We start from the raw sequence: 23,080 nt of genomic DNA, 5'->3' as shown, positions 1-23,080 counted from the left end.
TTTTTTCATCGTAAGTTCAAATCCCGACTGTAAACCTAATGAACATTCTATGTGCGCATTTAACACTCACTGGTACGATGAAGAAAAACATTATGGCTTAAATCCAAAGAAGTCGACGGCATCGCACAAGAGAATAAACAATAAAATAAATCAGTGGCGCTACAACCACTTTTTGGTATGGGCCTCTGATTTCTGAATGTTTCATGATCATTTTTAAATCTGAACAGACTCCAGTGCCTGATACACGCCGTCGCCTATTAGGGTCTAAGACATGTAGGTTTCCTTACGATGTTTTCCTTCACCGTTAATGTTAAATGCGCACATAGAAAGAAAGTCCATTTGTGCACCGGGAGTCGACCCTACGACCTTAGGGATGAGAGTCACACGCTGAAGCCACTGGGCCAGCAATGCTCAATCGCCATTAGCATCTCACCTACTTGACTATTAGTAACAGATTTTTGAGTCTTTAGTTATAGAGTTATAGCGCCACTGATTCTAAGATTTGTATTTCTGCTGGAAATGTACCACCTAATGTTAAGATTTAAGAACATGAATTCTGTCTCATATCCCTTTGGTAAATGGACGTATGTGAATGTAGCAAATACTTACAGCATTCATATGCAGTATGGAGTAAAAATCTGGTCGTGCCAGGAACTCAGCCGCGGGGTGGGGTGCGGGCGGGGGTAATGGCTCACGGGGGGAAGGCGCGGGGGGAGGAGACGAGCGATCCTCTTCGCCTAACTGAGTACGCGTCATCGTACGGCGGATTGATTGGTATCTGGAAAAATATAAAAAATGGCAATTAGAAGCATAAATGTATTATTTCTTTCTAGGGTTGCCTGGAAGAGATCGCTTGTTAGCGATAAGGCCGCCCGTTGCATCCCTTGTAATTTATATATATATTGTGTTATTTATGTTTCTTTAGCAACGAAGTGTAAATAAATAAATAAATAAAATGTATAAAAACTCAGGTAATACAGGAAAGTAATTTTAATATAGAATAAGTAAATTGTTTCTTCATCTGTATTATGAAAATTGAACTACCTTCTATCTAGCTGCCTCCTCTGAATTTCTGGAGCAGGTGACCTTGGAGAGCTGCCATTAGCTGCAGGTCTCTGCCAGGTGGTCGTCCGATTGATGTGGTCGATGTAAAAAACCCTACCGTGGCTATCCATACGCGCTTCCCACCCTGAAATTATTAATTCACATAAGAACCAAAACAAATAACAAATCTATATCGTGTGTGCCAGCTTAGAAGGATGCTTACCAGGAGGTAACGGTTCTTCACATTCAATAATCCCGCCAATCATATTAGCAGGAAAATCTCCAGTTAGTGCCATCTGCCGTGACGCTCTTTCTGGTATAGAAGGTAGTCTTATTCCAGCCATATGCCTTAGAGGTGTCGGTGACGCTACAGCATTGTCATTATCATCATTGTCATCATTTTCTTGCTGAGGTCTCCTCAATACAACATCATCAGGTGGTCCTGCATGAACTATTGTAAAATGATTACTGTTCATAAATTCTAAGTTTGGAGATCTTATCTCCGACGTTCTTAACTCATTAGTAAATTCAACCATTTCAAAAGTATCATGCCGATTCTCGATACTCTGTATCGGTGGAGGATGTAAGTCCGGTGGTGGAAGAGGACGCGGCCTTCTAGCGTGATGGGTCGGAGTAGGAGGACACTGCGGTACGGCCGTGCCTGCTAGGGCTGCAACACGGGTTAAAACCCTTGGATGCGGTCGTGCTAGACTCTCCGGATTATCTTTCAAAAAGTTCGTCCGGTTCGGGGAATGTTTAGGAGTAGATTCACAGCCAAGGTTCTTTAATAGGTGTCTTGGTAAACTTGAATGCCTAGGAGTAGAACTATCACACGAATATTTACGGTTCATCAATAAAGTACCCACAGTAGGCATTCCTTTACACCCCTCTTCTACAGGAGACGTTGAATGTGATGAGTTACAAGAACTACCACCATTTGGGCTATTGCTTCCGCTTTCCCGACTAGGGCCATCTATATGAGACGAATTAAGAAACGCTGTCATCATTGTAGGTGTATTTGCTCGTCCAGAATTTTGCCTAGTCAGAGGTTTGTGACCTTTGATGGTTATTTCTTTTTCTTCAATCTGGTTTCTGTTATCATCTTCGAAGTCAGTGCTATTACTAATATCGTTGAGAAAGGTATGTTGAGCCTTTTCTTCGGACTTTGCATGATTTGGTGTTAAATGAAAACCATCTACTACATCCTTCTCTTTTCTTGCAAAGGTTGTGGTTATATAGTTATCGGGGCCTATATCTTTTATAAACATAATATTTTTTCTACTTACACTAGGTGTGCCTTCAGGTACCATATTTAATTTCTTGTCGTCTTCTATTTTTGATACTTTTACAGATGATAATGTCGATTCACATAAACTGCCTTCTGTCTCCGGTGTTGCTAATGGAGCTACGTTTTGAGTCTCTTTAATATTTGCAACGCTGGCAAGAGGATGCTGTTTTCCGGAGAAGAATTCACCGGGTTTAAAATCATTCAAGTTACCTTGTAAACCAGATGAGTTGGAAATATTTTTATCAGTAAAAAATTGTTCATCCGTATCAATTAATTCAAAAGTAAAAGCATCTTCAGGTTTGCTTATTTTTTTCGGCTTCCTATGCCGTTGTACTGCAGGAGGTAAAGCATGCATTCGCTCTAACGGTTTATGTGATTGTCTTGGTGGTAAAGGCGGAACCGGCGATTTTTGGGCATCGCTAGGTATATTAGCACCTTCGACATCATATACAAATTTCATTATTTTGCAAGGATTTTGAGGCGACCAGATTTTATAATACTCTGTATCAGGCGACGATGGTGATTCCAAACCTACATTTAAATTAGTTTTTTTCTTAACGCCATTTAACGGTTGGCCGCCTCCGGTGTCGACAGGTGGTGGACACTTCTTTTTTACGCCTGACGATGTTGGCTTACAGTCAATATTACTGGGAGATTCACTATTTAGAGGAGATTGCTTACTTAGATTACTAACTAGAGATTTACTAGAATCACATTTTGCAGGGTCGAGATTCGAGTTCCCGCTTCTATCTAAAGAACTAATTGAGCATTTATTAACATCTTCGCTCAAATGCTTAATATCTTGATTTGGAGTAACACGTTCAATCCTTGGACTATTTTCTGAATTCATTTCAAAGCTTTCATTATTGTATGAGAAGGGTGACACGTGATCACCACTTCTCTTTCTAGAGATACCCTCCTTGAGTCGATGAGGTAACTTTTTGAGGTCGACTTTGATTCGATGAGGGAGAGAGGATGACTCAGCCACACACTCATCATCTTCACCATTGTAATAACGAAAACAGAGGAGCTGCTCACAATCTGAAATTGAAAAAGGATGTGTTAGAGATTTTTTGTTACTTTACATGGAAATTTAATATGTGTTGCTAAGCATAAATAATTACCTTCATAAGGTTGATTGGGCTCATCAAGCAGCCACATTATGTGCCCAGTGTCGCATCCGGTCGCCGGCACGAGCCTGGCGATACCGGCGATGCTTGCGGGATCTGTAAATCAATAATTGACACTGTTATCATTATATTCATGACATAAACTAGCGTTATCAATAAACATTCTTCAAAGAAATCAACACCCGCTCCGGAAACTGTGATAAGTCAATCACCATTAATTAAAGCCCGCATACAATTTAATGAATAGATAAAAAGACTATTTAAATTTTTCACTATGTGTCTATTAAAAAACGACAACAAAAAATCTAATATAGATACGGCTAGCCGCGGGTATCAGAGAGAACAAAAAGTAAAAGGTTACGCACAGGTGCAGAAGACTCGCAAAAACAAACAATTCGATCGCATTGATGAAGAAACAGACTGCGGCAAACCCTTCCATTTTTTATCTAACAAAAATCAAGGCGTAGGACGCACGGTTCGGCGCAGGCGCAACACAATTTATGCGCCAGACTTAATCGCCGGATGCGGGAGTCGCCCGCACATTTTATGCGAAATAATCGCAGCCACCGAATTGTCAGTTAATTGAAAAGACATGCCAATAAATTTCAGAGGAGGCAAATTAATACCGCGCTGGGATCCGAACGGGAGCGAATTAGAATTAACATATTTTGATTGGATAAATATCGGCGCATGGTTAACATCTTCCTGCAGTTGATTAAGTATTTGGTGCGCTCGTAAATATGGTCTGGGTGGATGTTTACGTCAAACATTAAACTTTGTTCACAAGCTCGGATATAATTTATAATAATATAATAGGCTGCGGAAATGAAGACGAAGTATCTGAAAACGTGTGTATACGAAATTATTACTAAGGATAAAAATGAACTTCATTATATCAACTAACTCAAACATATGGTTTTTTAATCATCAGTATAACATGACTGATTATCACCATTACTTTTTATAAGCAGCTGTTTATTTCAATCATTTGCTAGGCACATCGTTTGTTAGTTAAGCACGTATGCGCACTGAATAATATTTAATTACTGTCATTTCCCGCCTGCTGTAAGCTTAAGCCATCATAATATTACAGAGACGGGATTAATGCAACTGAAACGGAGCTTTTTAAATGTATTTTAGCGTGCCTTGGTAATAAAAGTACTATTTAAAGTTCAATGTTTAATGTATAACAATTTATCTTCAAAATAATAAAAATAGAGATTATTTATCAGTAACCGTTTTCATGACGGTTTCTTCACTGTCGGCAGTAGGTATAGACAACAAACAAGCGAAAACTTCTTAACAGTCCCGCCCCCCAGACGTGGTGATTAGTCAAGTGACGATGGTGACGACATACGGTGACACAGAGGGCGTGTATTTCCGGCGGTGACGTAACATCCGCACACTTCCGGAGGATACCACAGATACAACGAGATCAACTGATGAGCTTCCGCGGGATTTTGCGGTTAACATGAAAAACGGTGGCGGGATAACGTCAATAGATTATCTTTGACGTTTAAATAGAATCTGTTACCCTAATGAGGTATCAGAAAAGCTATATTATTTGTACAGAAAATTGAACTGAATTAATTCAATATATTGTGGTACAATGTTTTTACGCAAATCTCTTAAAACAAATCATTATAAGGAACAAAAAATACACCAAAACAGTCTTTACTGTTGTTGTGATTTTTATAAGTTTACGTGCGATGAGGAAGGAAAGTGAAACTATGATGCAAATACCCTCTTCTGCGTAGTACTGTGACACATTCAGTTAAAAACACGTAATTAAAATACCGAACTGTGAACAATGTGAACATCGACAGGAAGAGCATAGTTAAACGTCGGTCACTGTGACCCTTGTAACGCCTACGTAAAGTTTTAACCTCTTTAGAATTTATTTGTGATAATCGGCTTCTTTGAAGTTAAAAAACAAATTTGTTACGTCAAATGTCTCGCTATAACAATATAGATTTGATATTTGGGACTAATCAAGTATAATTTCATTGACAGCGGATACAGAGCGTGGCGGTAATGCGAATATAATTTTCATTTACGCGTCATTTAATTTGTACATTATTTTTAACAGTATTTTAGAGATATCACTATCGAACTATAATAACGTAATGATCTTTTCAACATAAAAAATTGATCATTGCTGTAACCTCGAATCCTACGACGCGGGCGCTTCACTTTCCCCACAGACCAGTAGCATCATAAAGTCCAATTTTAATGTAATATTGAAAAATGTATTTCAATCTAATTTGACTGCGCCACAATCGCGCCTAGAGCGCCGTCATATATATCCAATTTCATACAGAAAAAACCATTTGACAGCTCTTGAAACTAGACTTAAGTTTGATTGACACCAAAATCGAACACATTTCTATGAAATATTACGTAAGAGAAATCCTTTGTCCAGTGTCCCACTTCCAATTGACACGTCGCATTTGTTGAAAAGGAATTTATCAACAAACTATTTCCAGCACTTAAGAGCATCCGCGTTGAAATAACATTTGGACGCCAGGAAACGAGAGTTTAAAGGGGTCGAGCCGATGACAGATCCCCATTAGTGAAGTGACGATTTGACAGTTTCACTACGCGGTTACAATACGACGATAGCAGTTCACACGATCTTCCCTCACCTATTAAGACTTGACGAAAGATTTAACACAGGTGACTATTGTTAACAGCGGTAACATTACCAAAAGGCCGTTAAACAAGTAGTAATAACTTTATATTATACATATGTTTCAAATTAATTAAATTTAATACTGAACGCAAAGACGGCCTTTTAAATTCGAAGTGAAAAGCAATTGATTTATTAATGTATTTATTGTTTTTAGGTTTGAAACATAACTACAGATATTATATTTTTATTCCATTTTAAATAAAAAACATTATAAAATAAAAAAATTCCATATATATTTAGATGTGGCTATATGAGGTTCAGCCATTTAATCCGGTTATAGGTATATCAAACTTTGACTAAGGTAAAATATGTATAAACTATATGTTTTAAGGTCCTAATGACATATAATGCAGGAAATGGAGAAACTTCTAGTAAACATACATTGGACTAGAGAATTATTACAATTCAAAACATTTACGATTAGTATGAATACAATTTTAATCAATGAATTCTTAATTCTTTTCTTTTAACCCATTCGCTTAGAATCCCTTAATTCAGCCAGGCCATTAAAAGACCGGTTCATTTAACGACTATAGACCACTTAACATTCAGACCGGCACCGGATATTCAGTGTTTAAAATGATATAACACCCATTTGTGCCTTCCGAGATAAACATGTTCCAATTTTAATTAATCATCGGCAGAATAATTTCCTTTGTTAATTATTTCCTAATATCAACATCGTTCATCTTTAATTTAATCGTTTATCACCTAAAATTTTAAGTAGTTCCCAAGGTCGATTACCCAGGGAAATACTTAAAATTCAATAGCTTATTTTCTAGGAAATTTATACCATTTCAAAGTTTAAGAAATACTCCTTAGTTCGTTTGTGACTCATTATCTAATCGCTATTCTAGAATACCTTATAGACCTGCTAAACGCACTGATTCATTACACTTGATTTATTAGCATTGTATCGATGAATGACCAATAATTTATGCAAAACTTAATTTAATGCGGATGGACGTAAATTGTTTATTGTGAGCGGAATAAAATGTAAGCGACACGAGATTATCCTTTAAGTAAATTGTTCACTAGAAATACGATATATATTAATTAATAAACAATGGGAAAAATTAAAGACGACTACAGCCATTACACATATCTATTTTACAATCTATAATAAACGTAACTTATCTTAATTCAGAGCAGTGTTAGCCTAGTGGCTTCAGGGTGCGACTCTCATCCATGAGGTCGTAGGTTCGATACGCAGCAATGGATTTTCTTTCTGAGTGCGAATTAACATTTGCTCGTAACGGTGAAGGGAAACATCGTGAGGAAACCGGCTTGCCTTAGACCCAAAAAGTCGACGGAGAGTGTCAGTCATAGGAGGCAGATCACCTACTTGTCTATTAAATTGATTGCTCCAACCTAAAAAAAGGTTGTCGAGCCACTGTTTCATTTATAATCTTAATTCAACTGTAATAATAGAAACGGCAAATAATGAATTAAATATTACTATCTCTTGCGTTCGGTGGCAGACAAGCTGACCTCTAGATAAGGGCTTATTATGGTAAAGCCCACCACACACTTGCCATATATGAAGGAGCTGGTTACCAAGTAGGGAACGCGAAGGAATCGCCCGTTATCACCATCTTTGGTACCGTCTGATATGGTATGCCAATAGTGCAACTTATTAGGCTTCGGAGAAATCATTTATTTATTGCGCCGAATTTCGACACGCGAACACGAGAATTGAATAGATTATTGTATCTAAATAAGATACAAAGTTATTTATACAATTTGAAAGGATAGAAACAAATACGTACATACTTATAATGTCTTTCAGGCTAGCCAAACTAAAAATCTATAGTTTGGCATTAAAAATATGCTAAATTCACAAATCTTTTTTGTTTCGGCGATTTTATGTTGTTTTTCTGTTAAACATTATTGAGCTACACACACGTTACACATTTATAAATACTAAATTAGTCTTACACTATATCTAAAGTTCTCTTTCTCTTTCTTTCAAATTCTGTTCACACTATGATAACCAGAGACAGATGAGTTTCAGACTTCTATCAAAACGCTGCAATTTGACTTATTCTATATGAATAAGGGGGTTTAAGTTAGGCGGTAATTGTCACAAAAGATCTAAGAAAATGAAGGAGGTGAACGATAATTCTATAAACCTATCACGAATGACAAGCGATAAGCGTCAAGAGTCATTCAACCTTTCGTCTTGGATCATCTCAAGTTTAAACTTAGCGATAAAATTACCATCAAGATAAGATATAAACTGGATGTTTTACGTGTCCCGATTCGATTACATCAAGCTTTAATGGGAGCATTTAACTGTCAATTATCAACCCGGCACTTGATAATGTAATAAATTATGCTATTGTTGAAATGAGGCGATTGCACTTACGCAACATTCTCATTGATAAACGATGAGTGTAGAAATTATAGGAAATATTTATCTATGCATTTTTAAAGGATTTAAAATCTTTTAACAAAAAGAGATATTCCAAACGTCTCTTGACTACTTACGGGGGCTGTCTCATACTCATGTATTAATGTAAAATTTGAGAAACAATAAACATTTTTATTGTATAAAAAGTGTTGAAAGTATGTACTATGGGTCTTTAGAAATATTACAACTTTCCAAATTTGGACTTTGAAATAAATCTTATTCACAATCAATATATATGTCATGCGCCTTGTATTTTACCACCTTTCCGGCTCTCTTTGTATTCTCTGCAACTGTACGATGCCAGGTTTACTTGAATATCAATAATAACGCGCCTATACGCACAATCTCACTCCGCATGAGGGCCCGATGTGACAAGTATAAAAACATATCATTTCCCTTTCCAACAGTAGGCAAAGCGTTTGAATTTTTACAACATATTTGTCATGTTACATATATACTACTATACTTTCTAACATGAATACCGCCCTGTTCTAATTACCATATCCGATTGATCGGCGCGTGCTTATTGATCGTGGTGGGGGTGCCATTCATAGACGCCCGCGCACCTTGGCGGCACGACATTCCATAACACCTCGTCTGTGTTATACTTGTTTTATTATCAAAAGCTACACGGTGAGTGTGACACAATACAATTTAACTGTTGAAAGTAACTGTAGACTATGCGACATGATTAACACTTTTAAAATACCTACTCATATTTGGTCGTAAAAACCGATATTCGTAACCGCCGATGACGTTTATTAATAACTTAATACAATAGAATTCAGCCGGGACCTTTGATTTTGGTCAATATAACTGGTATCTTCTAAGTCTAAACGATGTCTTCATCAACGGTTTTGCCTATGTATATTGTATATATTATACATTGTTTATCGCGCCAATCTTCTTAGGTTGCGGTGTTTAACTAGCCGTCGAAATCGCCTTACACTTTTTATTCTAATTTAGAATCGACATTATCTAGGTTTGTTTGTCCTACAAATTGAAGTTTCTAAGTACTGAAATGGTTAAGTAAGCTAACTCTCTGAGTTTACAAGCATATTGTTTGGTCATACAGCCCACAGCAGCAAACAGGTACGATATGTTAAACAGATTAGGTAATAAGGTAAATGGTATGTCAAATTGAGCAAGTATTCATATTTGCGGACACCTACATACTGGTTAGGTCCTAACGACTTATTGAAAAAGTACGAGTCAAGGAAAGCGCGAAAATTTGCATTTGCTTATTTAACAACTGGCCGTCATCTATGCCCATTTGCACAAAAGAACTTTGAAAGGTTGATTAAAAATAAATCAGTTGCGATACAGCCTTTTTAGATCTGGGCATCAGCATTCTGTATCCGTTTCATGATCATTTGTCGATATTATAGGCAAATAGGTGATAGCTGATCACAGCTGACATCATAGCTTGACACACAATTTTTTGGGTCTAAGGCAAGCCGCTTTTCTCACGATGTTTTCGTACATGGAATAGACATAGAAAGTCCATTGGTGCCAGGGATCAAATCAAAAGTGCATGCTTATGAATGGCAAGATTGTTTAGAAAAGTTGCCTAAGAGCAACACTACGCCATCCGTTCGCAAAACTACCAGGCCTTGTTCTGAGAAGAACGGGCAAGAAACTCGGAAAGTTTAACCCTCCCTCTACATTACAATTTTTCAAAGGAAAATGTCATAAACCACGACGACAAATCTTCCAAAACAGTGGTTTTTGAATGGTTTTATACGTAGCGTAAAATTCAGGCTCAGAGTTTTATGTTACTCATGTTTCTGTATAAAAATGAGAGCGTTAAAATCCTTATCTTTTTTCCACGGTCGATTACAATACATCAGTTTTGTATTGCACAGTATTCGAAACGAGTAATAACAATGAAAACATTAACACAGCTTTTACCAAAATGGTGAATTTCATTGAACTACTTTTCCATATACACCTTCTAGAGGTGTATGTAGGTTGAAATGTGCACGATTATAGTAATCCTTATCTTGAATTATCAATTTATATGTATATATTTGAATTATTTATCACTAATTTGGTGATGAATTAAGACCTGAATAATTCAACAACAACTAATTCAAACCTACTCTCGCGGAAGATAGCACTATTTATTTGGATGAGTGACTTAACGAAAAGAAAATATCGATATTCAAAAAGAATATAAACCAAAAAGTATAAAGGAACTTTTAATTAATTTAAAAAAATATTTCTTAAGATACGTATGTGTTTTATTTTTTATTAAAACTCAATTTTATTATGAATCAATAAAAGTTTAAGTTTGATTTCTAGTAAATAATTATTAAACTTGATTTAGGTTGTATGAATAATTATTAGACACAAGTCATAACAATACCAAAACCTGCAGAATAAACCTTTGAAAAAGGACTAAAAACATTCCTCTTTGATAAACATTATTGCATTTATTATTACAGTTACATATTATAACTATGTTCTACCTATTAGCAGTTACATAGTAGAACTATAAAGGCTAACAGATAAGAAACTTAATAACATATAAAAGACTCAGACACATAATAAATATTGTTTCATCGTAGCGAAGTCGTCCATCAAGAAAATTGTTTCTCACAAATATTATCGCATGATCTGTGGCTATTTCGGTGCCCCTATGACGTACTTATCGATTTTATTGAAGTTTCGCAATGTATCACTTGATCTACGTATATTTTTGGCCTTCATTTGAAAAAAGCTAGAAGCTAGAAGCTTTCCCAAACAACGTAGAAGTCTACATAATTGTGTAAATAAATTTGTTCATGAACGTGACGCAACCGCCACGCTTTACGTCGTAGCGTTTGATGTACGACAATTTCCCATACACATGATCGCAATTTTAAAATGATTGTAGGAAAATGTGTATCATAAGATAAAAATTCATTCAACGTTATCGTCTATGTGCTAATACTACGCAAAGAGAATCGGGATTCCGCGAGCGGTATGCAAAAGAATAGCTATGATCAGACAAGAGCCGGGACGAACGACCTCACCCGCTGCGGAATGAATACAAAACACCAAAATCTTGCTCGAGTTACATGACCTTAAGTTGATACATTTTCCTAGACTTTGGAACGATCTGAAATTTATACGCAAACTTTGATTGCTTTCGAATTATCCGCTGTTCTATCTAGCTATCAACAAAGATGTTTCCTGTTTCAAATTCTTTATTCATTATTACGGCAGTTTCAAAATATCTTTATATTTTCATCACTATATATTTATAACTAATTACTTTCCATTAAGTAGTTCTGCACCTACTATCGCGACTATTGAATTCTCGCACGCACTTCCTGCTTTTGTTAAAAATTTTGGCAATCAAACTACGTGGTATCGGTCAGGTACTTGATAGAGCCAAATTCCTTTACTTCGTAGAAAATATCCGATCTAATCTGAAGGATTTCCGCGTTTGTATTTAATTATAACTAATGCTACTCCGTTCTCACGTATAGAATATTCGAGACAGCTTTTAGTGCACATCGAAATTTCGTGTGAATCAGCAAACAATGGTTTCGCAAAAAAATTGCTGTTTGCAAACGCATTGGATTCTCTTTAATAAGTCATTTATTTTTATCATAACATTTCGTGCTAATGATGAAGCAAGACACAATTTTGAAATTAAAATGGTTGCCGTGCGAAGATATTTAGCAATTCCGTATTTTATCCAGAGCACCTCTTATTGTATTTAAATTGTTTAAGTGGAATTTAATTCATTATGTCTTACCAAAGATTAAGAAATAAAACTTTATTGATAAATTATTCCAACTTGTAAACCTGACATGAGATAACCGGAAATAATTTTCAATGTAAAAACCTTAAATCTAATAATAACATGTGACCTTGATAACAGATAACTGTTTAGATAAATCAATAAAACCAACGAAATCCATATCATTTAACTAATTATTTGGTTAATATAAGTTACTTAATAGTGTATACAGTCAAAATGTATTATAAGGACATCGATGGGACTTCTCAAATTTAGTCGTAAAAACCGATAGTCGTAACAGCCGATGACGTTGTTATTAAGTACCTTATACAATAGAAATTAGCCGGGACCTTTGATTTTGGTCAATATAACCGGTATGTTGTTCTAAACGATGTCGTCGTAAAGGGTTATACTGGACTGTATTTTGAAGATAAAGATCAATATATAAGATTATATACATAATACATATACGTTAATCACCTCGTGATTCACCATAACCATCAACTGAGAAACCTGAGCACACAGTTTTATATTCTGTTGTGGTCTGCTAAATAGAACGTTCGGTTCTCATATGATAAGCCTCTTTGTCTATGCGAGGAAATTGATTTATCTTCATTGCAAGATTCATTTCCGTTCGGCTCATACAACGTGCGAAATATTTAATCGAATATTCACTGAAATTGCCGTTTCAATCTCTAGAGCTGCTAAAAGTAACTTTAGCTAAAGCGAAATTATACACTTTACGACTTTACTTAATAAAGGTTTAAAAATGAAATTTCCTTTGGGTGAGAAAATATTTCGAAGAATTAAAGTTCAGTGGCTAATTTTAAAAATTGGAAATCGCCTTACATCTGCCAACATGCGATGTCGTAAACCTATCACATTTAGGCCTTCGTGACTTCGTGACTTCGGGTAATGCATCGTATTACAGAAATCGTATATGAACCTTGATATCCTCTTAGGTGATTTAAATAACTTATTCATCCTAAATTTATGGTATAACAGTCAAAATTTATTACATATTTTTAAATATTTATTTCGCTAATATTTTCTGTTTAAATACATTTTTAAATAATAAAATATTCCCAAGCTAAGCTAAGCTGTTACTGTATTTATTTATTTGTCTATTATAACGCTAGAAAATTATTTTATTTATTCTTTTATCTTCATGCCTTTTTCCTGGAGGGGTACAGAAACCATGGATCACAACTACCTTCTTGACATGCCTCTGTCGTTCCATCCACTTTCATGACATTCACCATACATGAATCCGACTTGGTCCTCCTAGACTAGGTAAGTCCGTCCAGTCCAATTAATTTAACTAAATAATTGAAATCCGACTTTTATAAAATTGTTTATAAAACTCAAAAGAATAACATGTTAAGTAATGTAAGAATTAGCGCCGTTAATAATTCGCTAATATGCTTCGTAACTCCATATACCTATGAATCCCACATAATTCATATTAAAATAGTATTACCCAAGGACGTACACGAACCGCAATACAAACTAGGTTGTGATTTACATAGTGGGGGCGGAAGTCAAGTGCCGGTTGGCCGAACGTGGTCAATTATTGACGTGCCAAGGCTGAACACAGTTTTAGCTTTAACAGGGATTTGAGGGACAAATAAGCATCACGACCCATCGCGGTGAGATAAGAGTGCTAAAAAAATGTGTGTTTCCTAGTTGGAAAAGTTTTCGACAAACAAGGGTACATACATAAAATCATTCAGATTTTCGTTTTGAACATTATAACGAAATCTTTCTAGCATTTTTATAACACCGAATCCGTGGTTTATCCGTTAAATTTCTAAAACATCTAGAGCAGGCGTTAAACGATCTACAGCAGACAACTAGGCGCATAATTTGGCACGTCGTATCGTCACATCCGCCCTCGTTGGTTGCGCAAACGCGGCCTATGGGCATTGTATGCAAAGAGTCCGAATAACAATGTAACGGTGCGTGAGCTGTTCATGAAAAATATGAATATTGACACAATTGGGTGCATTCTTCCAAGATTTTATTACAATTAGTGTTACTTCATCGAGACAGAAACATCTACAAGCCGTTAAGACGGTATTTTTATGAAGATACATTTGACAAAAACAATTGAAGAGCTGTAGTGCAAGAGTGAGGAACAATGACAATAGGTCCTTAATAAGTCTGCTCTTAAGTGTCTCTTAAAGAGTCCGTGAAGAGTTAAAAACCTATGTCACATGGATGAACAAAGATTATTCTGTTCTTCGTGTGAACAAAATGTATTTATTGAACAAATTAACAATTTAACCGTAGCTACGTAGAACGAAACCAGAAAATTATCGATGACATCCAAGTTCAAAAGAGATTAATAACAAAAAGAAAATATGATGCATCTTGCAACTAAAAAAAAACTATGGAAAAATCGGAAACGCGCAGACAAATATTTACAGACCAGTCGGCAAACACGGCAGCGCTTTGAAAGCACGTACAGTTTAACACATAAAAAGGACCGGAAGGATTTTAGCCACATTCATAAATTTATTTCACGGACCGACGTTCATTCTTTCGGTAAACATCGTAGGTAATATTTGTATCCTGATAATCTAGCGATTCCGTAATAATACATGAGTTATGTGTTATCTTTATGGCATTTAATAACTAAGCCAATAATACTACGTATATATATACCCTTACTGTTGTAGCAGTGTACAGAAGGCAGATGACAGATGATGAAAATATCAATGAAACAGTAATCAAAATGGGTCCTTATGACCCACTAAGACTTCCACCACAATATCTCATCTATGACCATGTCGAAATTTGTAGTATTTGAAAGATAAGACATTCATTATAAAGAACTTCATCTTACATAGATATTTCAATATATTCTAACAAATATCGTCTTGATCTGACGATCCCGAGGAGTCGGTTCGTGTGAAACAAATCCTGACCGGCACCGGACATCCGTCTTTGTCGATATTCCCGTTCTACATCAAAGGCAACACAAACATACCAAATCATTTTCGACCTTAAGTTTAGTAGGACAGAGATAAAATTTACACAACTGATAAGTGAGTTCGTAAAACTGCCCTAATACCTCACTTGAGAGATGATTAAATTGTAGTGGACATCACAATAGCGGATGCGGAAATAACTAGTGTTACGAAATAGCTAAAGTGTAATTGTCACAATTGTGTGTGAATGAATATAAGTTAATTGTGAAAGTGAATTTAGGGAATTGAATTGTAGCCAGTGATTGACATTTCAAAACGATACCTATAAAAATATACCAGCTACTGGTCAAAAGCTTAACTAATGCTTAATTCATCAACTGCATAATCTGTATCCTGGAAAGTTACAGAAAGTTCACGTTAAACGAACTAATGCAAACGGATGTAAAGGCGTGGGAATGTGATTTATATAAAGATGTCTTTAAACCTATAGGTTTCAATAAAACATTAACGATTTCATTACATCAAAGAGTACAAATATAACGGAAATCTTGAATTTAATAACTCACGAACGGACGTTTTGATTCATTTATCACTCTGACCTTAAGATGCCGGACGCTTGAGTTTGAAACCAAGAATTTACCTGAAAGAAACGAAAGATAAATTTAAATTTGCCGGACAGAAATAGAAAATACCTACAATGAGCATTTGTCACATGCGTTAAAGTGAGGACCATTATCGTAGGCGTCGCCCACTTCTTTGCTTCGTCTTAAAACGATAATTTATACACCACATATATAATAGAACCTCAGTTACAATTTGACTAAGCTTTAATGACGTCAAGATGGTTATCGCTGTAAATCGATGATATAAGAAGCATTGGCCTTGGTCGAGGTCATATAGAGCGGACGTGTACGCTCGTAAAATAAAAAGGAATTGCAGCCGCTAAGACATTCATAATATATGGCGAGACGATTGATGGTCAATAGTTTCTCCGACAGCACGGCGGCATCCGGCACTCAAGGTGACACAAACCATCCTTGCAGATCCGGTCTGCCATTATAAATTAATTAGCATTTTTAATTGTTCTGAAATTCATCATGCGCTTATATTCAACCAATTTGCAATTCTCTTAAGTTAGTTGGCAATCAATCACGCGCCTATATTCAAACTCAAAAACCTATCTCGTACAAAAACTACCATTAATATTTTATAAAGTCACTAACTACACATGATTCCGACATGACAGTACCACCCACGACGCGCAACATAAATTAAAGCAAAAGAAAGGATTCATTATTTTAGTGAATAATTTTACATTAACGTTGTATTATTTTTTAAATAAATAAAGATTTAGACGGCTTTGAGCCATAAATCAAAATGCATCCACTGATTCCGGAATTAAGCCCCCGTCAAATCTAATCCGGTATTTAATGGTTGTGTACCAGTAAAGTAACACGTTGTTGACAGGGAAGCGGATTGTCGTCTCTTAGCAGCGGTAAGCTGTTAAATTAAATTAGAGCACACCACTGGCATGCGCCCGCGCAGTTCGACGACCGTCGCCCACAATTCGTGTTTATTGATCTCGTTCAAATCGATCCTTCGTGATTGATAAACATAATGGTGGGTGTTTGTCGTATGTCCAACACGTCCTAGGAATGTTGTGGTTGTGTAAAGTATACGTCTATTACCGCTGAGGCTACAATGTAAATCACACGGACAGATGCATTTGTATCATTGCTTCATTGAATGCATGAATATTTTAGATTTTCACAAACGCTTTAAGAATATACACCAGAAAGACAAATTTCAACAATAAATTTTTTAATGTGAACTCAGTTTTCGTACTTAAACTATAAGTCCTGGGTGATTAAACCTAGCTTCTTCCAGACGTTCAGAAATTTCCTGAACACTTCGCAGGTATTACCGAGCGACCTCACTGCTCCAAGGATTTATATTAGTTGGGAAGCCAGAGCCACGCATTCCAAGACTACATACTGTTTCCTCTACGCTGAAACAGCACATGCAACTGTCTGTCGCGTCACAGACAAATAAATGTTTATTACATACATGTAATTGTCTCTAGCAGTTGTTTTAACTGTTCTATATTAAGGCACTTTTTGCAGTTGATACGAGATATGATATTTAACAAAACTGCGTAAAACTAGTTAAAAAAATACGATAAAAACCTGCATACACTTACATAATGCTTTTAGCTGCAATCGGGAAGTGTACACTGCTAGTTACGTAAACAATATTTTCTCGTTTACGTCATTGGACTGTGAATGGAGTTTTTGTCAATGAGTAATATATATATTTAACCCGCAATTCAAATGATCAAGGCTTATAAATAAAACCTTCAGAGATCCTGTTACATATTGTAATAATATTTTGTAATATAGACGTTCAGAAACAGACTCCGACTCTTGCATATGGGAAGCAAATAGCACATTAATGTGGGATTGTTCTTTTATAAAACGTGTCTAAATTAATAGAAAATAATATGGACCTTTTGTTAAACTAACTGCCCTTAAATATTTATCTTCCTGTATAATTTACTACATTCTCAAGTCAGACGGAAGTTAAGACTCCGACGCAACCGCCCCCGTTCTAACAAACTATGGAACATCGATGATAAATTACTAAACCTCACATATGTATGTAATTTTATTTGAACTCAAAATTTCAATCCTTATACCTTATATAATTAAGTATCTGAAATTAAATTCACAAAATCCGTGATACAAAACTGATATTACAATTGTACTATATGAATCTACTCGTTTATAATAACATTACTATGTTGATATATAGATTTTACTTTAACACGACACGTTTGTCAGTAATTACTACAACCCAGAAAAAAATAATACATTACCTTATTTTAGTATGTTAGACAAAAATAAGATTGTCAGATTCACTTTAAAACCATTATTTAGCCATTGTCATTAAACTAGTACTTGCACGAAGATCCCTGACACAGGTATATTTTGCCTAAAAGGGTCACTAGGTCTTAAAATAATAATGCATACTTATAAAGAATGAATACATATTTAAACGAACAATGTAATAAATACTAATAGAATAGAATTTAATTTGCTATTCTCTTTTTTAAATAGAAGCCTAATTTTGCCTAGACAATGAGGCATTTAAACTCACAACCACAATATAAAGAACCTCAACAATTTCCACATTAATAGCGCCATAAACAAAACGATCAATAAATTATAAAAACCGGTTTCGAAGCAGGAAGATCGAGAAATATTAATATCGACAGTATCGAAGCGCAAAAAACAAATGTAACTTTACAAAAACTATTAAACTATGTATACAGTCAAAACCGTTTTGACTGTATACACGCGAGGACAGCGTTTAGTACGACACACCGGGTATATTGACCAAAACCCGGCTGATTTATTAGTCCTTAATAACAACGTCATCGGCTGTTACGACTATCGGTTTTTTCGAACACATATGAGTTAGTCCCTTCGATGTCGTTAAAACAGATTATGACTGTAGATCTAATATTATAGTATCAAGAGATGATAGTGTCACAGTTTAAGATGAGAGAAGACTGCAAAACGATGGTTTAATGTTTAAAGTTTATAATTATTTGTTTTAGGCACTATTAATTAAAACAAGTTTATGAATGAAATTTTGAAGGTGACATAGTATACAGTCTGTATAGCTGTTGAAGCTTAAACGAAGGCATGAGCATACATTATGATATAACGTGAAAATTAATAAGCATGCAGAGAACCTTATCAAAACATTATACTCACATCAAATATATTTAGAACGTATTTAAGTAATGAAAAATAATTCTCGAGAAGCCTGTGCACTAGTAAATGGGTGGAATCCAAAATTTACGCATCAAAATTTTGATTGCGATTAAATGCGAATACGACTTTCTAAACAGGGACATTCCGCTATCGGCTATTAAAATTTGCCATCGATGAAGTCATCATGAAAGGAAAGCACCATACTACAATGCTTTTGGTTTTGCTGAAAGTGTGTTTATAGCATCCGACTTCCTGCCATATAGCGACCAAAATACCGTTACGCCCGCACAACTAAACTTCATTGATTTACATACGCAAATCATGACGAATTGCCCGCATTGCTCTAAAGTATCTTTGATATCGATCGACAGATTGCTGCATTCCGCATTTTAAGCCTTATTTTTATAATATAAGGTCGGTACCTTCTGTCTACCAATGTAGATTGGTAGGCAGGTGTCTAATAAAGTGTTAGTTACTAAAGAAAATCAATAGTTGTCTACACATCGCTCTACGGAAAAGACATATCGGCCATTTAAATATTAACAAAAATAAATAGTATAGTTTAAAGAACTTTATTTCTCATTACTAAAAATATATTTTTTTACATGAGAAACTTATATATCTGCTATCGAGATACGCGTCGCCATCAGCCGTCATAGTTTTAGTCTACTAGGCTTATTCTGAAATGCTTTTTTAATGGCCTTTTGAAATGGTGAAACGCAATTTATTAAATAATTGCACACCCTCATAATTAATGGACTTCAAAAATTGTACGCGGCTTCGGCAAGATAAGCAAACTCGCTCGACCAGTATTGCGTGAAGTGGTGTTTTAGAAAACGTGGTGCTACCTTTAGGTCTGAGCCTCATATTTCTGTAGTCAATAGGTAAGTAGATAATCAATCTACCTTTTGTACCTGACACAAGCCGTCGTTTTTTAGAACTAAAACATGCAGGTTCCTCACGTTTTCCTTCGCCGTACATGGGCGTATGTACATAGTCTATGCAACCGTGATGCAAGATGCGTTAAAGCACATATTAAACCAACACTCTGAATCGTAAAATTAAGAGTGTCCATGGGCGGCGATATCACTTAACATCAGGTGAGCCTGCTGCCAGTTTGCCCCCTGTTATATAAAAAATAAAAATAAATAAAAAACTATTAAAATGAAATTACATGATATGTTTATGACTTTGCAAGTGTTCGTCGCATCTTCCCTTCATTTGCGCCATACATCAATCAATCAGTGGACCGTACAAAACAAGTACATAAAACGGTTTCTAAGACTCGGTACGCGACAGTTAGATAAAGCCATACAGGAAACTAACTTAAACAAAACAAATCGCATGAGTATTAAAAAATTTACGCTCGTTAGTGCATCCGGTGAATTACGATTACGTCTAACCTTTTTGCAGAAAGTCCGATTGTAAAAAGATACTGATCGGCACAACATAGCACGGCCAGGGATAATATCCTGCGTCGGCGGGATGCAATCCATGAATGGTCCTAACGAACCTGTCGGCCTTGGGCAGCCCAGCGAGTCCCACCTTGCCCCATAACGCGACTAGCCGATTAAAAATTCTGCACCTCACAATTCACGCTTTAGACTAAAAACCAAACATTCAACTAATTGCGGATTTAAAGGGAAATCAGAACCGCTCCATTAATAACTGTCTTACACCGCCAATTAGAAATCAGCGATTATTTTACACGGGTTTAAAATCTTATAGATCGACTATTGCGTAGTAGAACATGTATAAATGGTTACCACAACAGGAAACATTTGAGCTCTTGCGTTATACAAATACAAACACGTATAGATCCATACGCGGTAAACATCTCATTCACGGGCCTTTGATTGAGTTTCAATGAGTGACGTGCTCTGCGTACAAAATTCACAGAGTAACAGGAAATGAAACGAGTCCAACTATATCAAGGACGCTATATCAAAATTGATAGTGTATAGCAATTATGCATAGACCAAGCCTTTCTTTTTTACAATCACTTAAATAACCAGTTATACTCGTAAGATTCATAGGGTAAGGACGATTCAGAGTCTAGAATAAGCGTTAAAAACTTTTGACCTAAGGAAGTTTAAGTTTCGTGGAGGTGGATTTTTTATGTTAAAAAATAATACATCATAACTCATCATTTACCAGTTACTGCATAAAGCAATGCAAACAGATGTTTGACAAAATATTACTCAAGCTAAGATTGAATGCACCACAAAAGGATTTATCAAATTTGCTTCACATTGTGTAGAAATAACAGTCCATCATATCCACCCACTCCAAAGGATACAAGTTGTATGGGCATCCGTGGAATTGGTTTATTATCATGTAAATCTGCTATGCGACCTTGAGTAGGAGATCGACATGCTAACCTAATTCACAACGTGGATGCGCATGAGTTTAGAAGATTAGTTTTTATTAATTTACACGCACTTTAGCAATATTTGTCATACGTGATCAATCTTCTAAAGACGGGATGATAACTTCAAAGTACATTGTCACTTACTTTTTTCTTCAAAAGAATAGAAATTTCTAAAGCATGAACATAAAATACTGGCACTGTACAAAATGCAAAAGCCGTACCGAGGGTACTCATGTTCCATCTTTAAACTCGGTTCTCCAATATACATTTACAATAAGCGACTTTACCAGAGGTCCATAAACATCTTCCGTTCGTTTATGTGTCGCTCCATTACTCTGAACATCGTGGTCAGTCCAACGTTTTATTTTTATTGTCACTACACATCCGGAGATCTTTTATTCTTTTTACATGACCTTTACATCAGTTATCCAAACACATACATTATTAATTTCAACTGTATTTATCCCAATACTTTATTTATTACATTCGACAGACAGGACAAAGGTATACTGTATGGCAATAATTATTCAAGGGCTCCGCTTTTTAAATCAAAACCAACAAGTGTGACCTGTTCTCAGGCACAACCCGGAACATGCGGAAACCGTCACGCTACGGATACTTAAGAAATAAAACATTTCTTTAATTCAAATTGTTACTAGTTGCCGATGGATACGTACAAAAAATGCAAAATGATTTTGAGCGATTTTAATGTGCATACAAAAAAAATGGGGTCAAATCGTGATCTATGATTGACTACAGCTACAACGAATCTTGGTATTCGAGCACGAATTCCGTTTATTGCACTTGAATGAAATGCCAAAGACATTATCGTTTTAACATCCGAGATCCGTGAACGGGCGTCGACCTGAATTTATCGTGAAAAGCAAACTAATGCAAACTGTCCAATGAAACCGAATTGATTAATCAGAACGTAGCTTCCCAATGGTCCGCAAGTGTATCCTGAAACAGAATAAGATTGGAAGAGTCGGATACTTCCTTACAATCGAACAATGCCTCATTATAGCACAGTTAATAACTGAACTGAGGAAGTCGATATCTATTCGCAAGCACAATAGGTGAGCGACATCCGAACCTCATTACTGAGCCCGTTTCCGTTTGTGATTTACACGCGAGCCGGTTTATTGAGCTATCCAATGGTCAATATGAACTAGACCACTTTATAAACTACACAAAAACTAATTTACATATATCTCAGTAGAAGTAACCGCGAGCGGCAATCATCAAATTACATAATGATTTCGTCTTAAATGTCGATGTTTATACTTAATTCATTTAAGGATTATTACAGTAACACATTTTTAAATGTCATACTCGTGAAAGGGGTGCTACTTGTGGTGACTGGTCATACTTGAATTTGTGTATGCGGTGATATTAGTTGTTTCGACTATGTATTTGCGTGTTGTTTCCACGAGAATGTAAGGTGCTCCTATTTCACCATGCCTCTAGCTGATAGAGGACAAATCTTTGTTTTTAATTAATTTTGTTATCTTACTTACTTAAGATAGGTATCATATGGAACATGGTTGCAGCTTCTTACAAACGTTGTGTAAAAGAAAAAACTTGGGGATTAAAAAGAGTGGCGAGAGTTTATTGCCAGTTCTTCTCTTCCGTTCTCCGCCCTTGATTTGAGAACTGGCATTAAATGTAAAATTAGAAACATTTAGTGTATATTTCTT

At 35.8% G+C, this 23,080-nt stretch overlaps 1 protein-coding gene across 3 annotated transcripts in view; it reads right to left on the bottom strand.

Moving 5' to 3' along the window:
• The window catches only part of LOC110997920 (E3 ubiquitin-protein ligase HECW2), a 71,558-nt gene that overhangs the window by 33,351 nt on the left and 15,127 nt on the right, over window positions 1–23,080 (bottom strand). For all 3 annotated transcript variants that reach the window (XM_045630246.1, XM_045630247.1, XM_045630248.1), the window contains 4 exons: window positions 3,457–3,558; window positions 1,268–3,373; window positions 1,045–1,189; window positions 610–778 (listed from right to left, as the gene is read on the bottom strand). In XM_045630246.1, the coding sequence (XP_045486202.1) occupies window positions 610–778; window positions 1,045–1,189; window positions 1,268–3,373; window positions 3,457–3,558 (2,522 nt within the window). The remainder of the gene's footprint in view (window positions 1–609; window positions 779–1,044; window positions 1,190–1,267; window positions 3,374–3,456; window positions 3,559–23,080) is intronic.

Source organism: Pieris rapae, chromosome 11 (assembly GCF_905147795.1).
Source record: "Pieris rapae chromosome 11, ilPieRapa1.1, whole genome shotgun sequence".
Lineage (NCBI taxonomy): Eukaryota > Metazoa > Arthropoda > Insecta > Lepidoptera > Pieridae > Pieris > Pieris rapae.
Note: the sequence above shows the minus strand (reverse complement) of the source record. Positions and strands in the feature narration are given on the sequence as shown.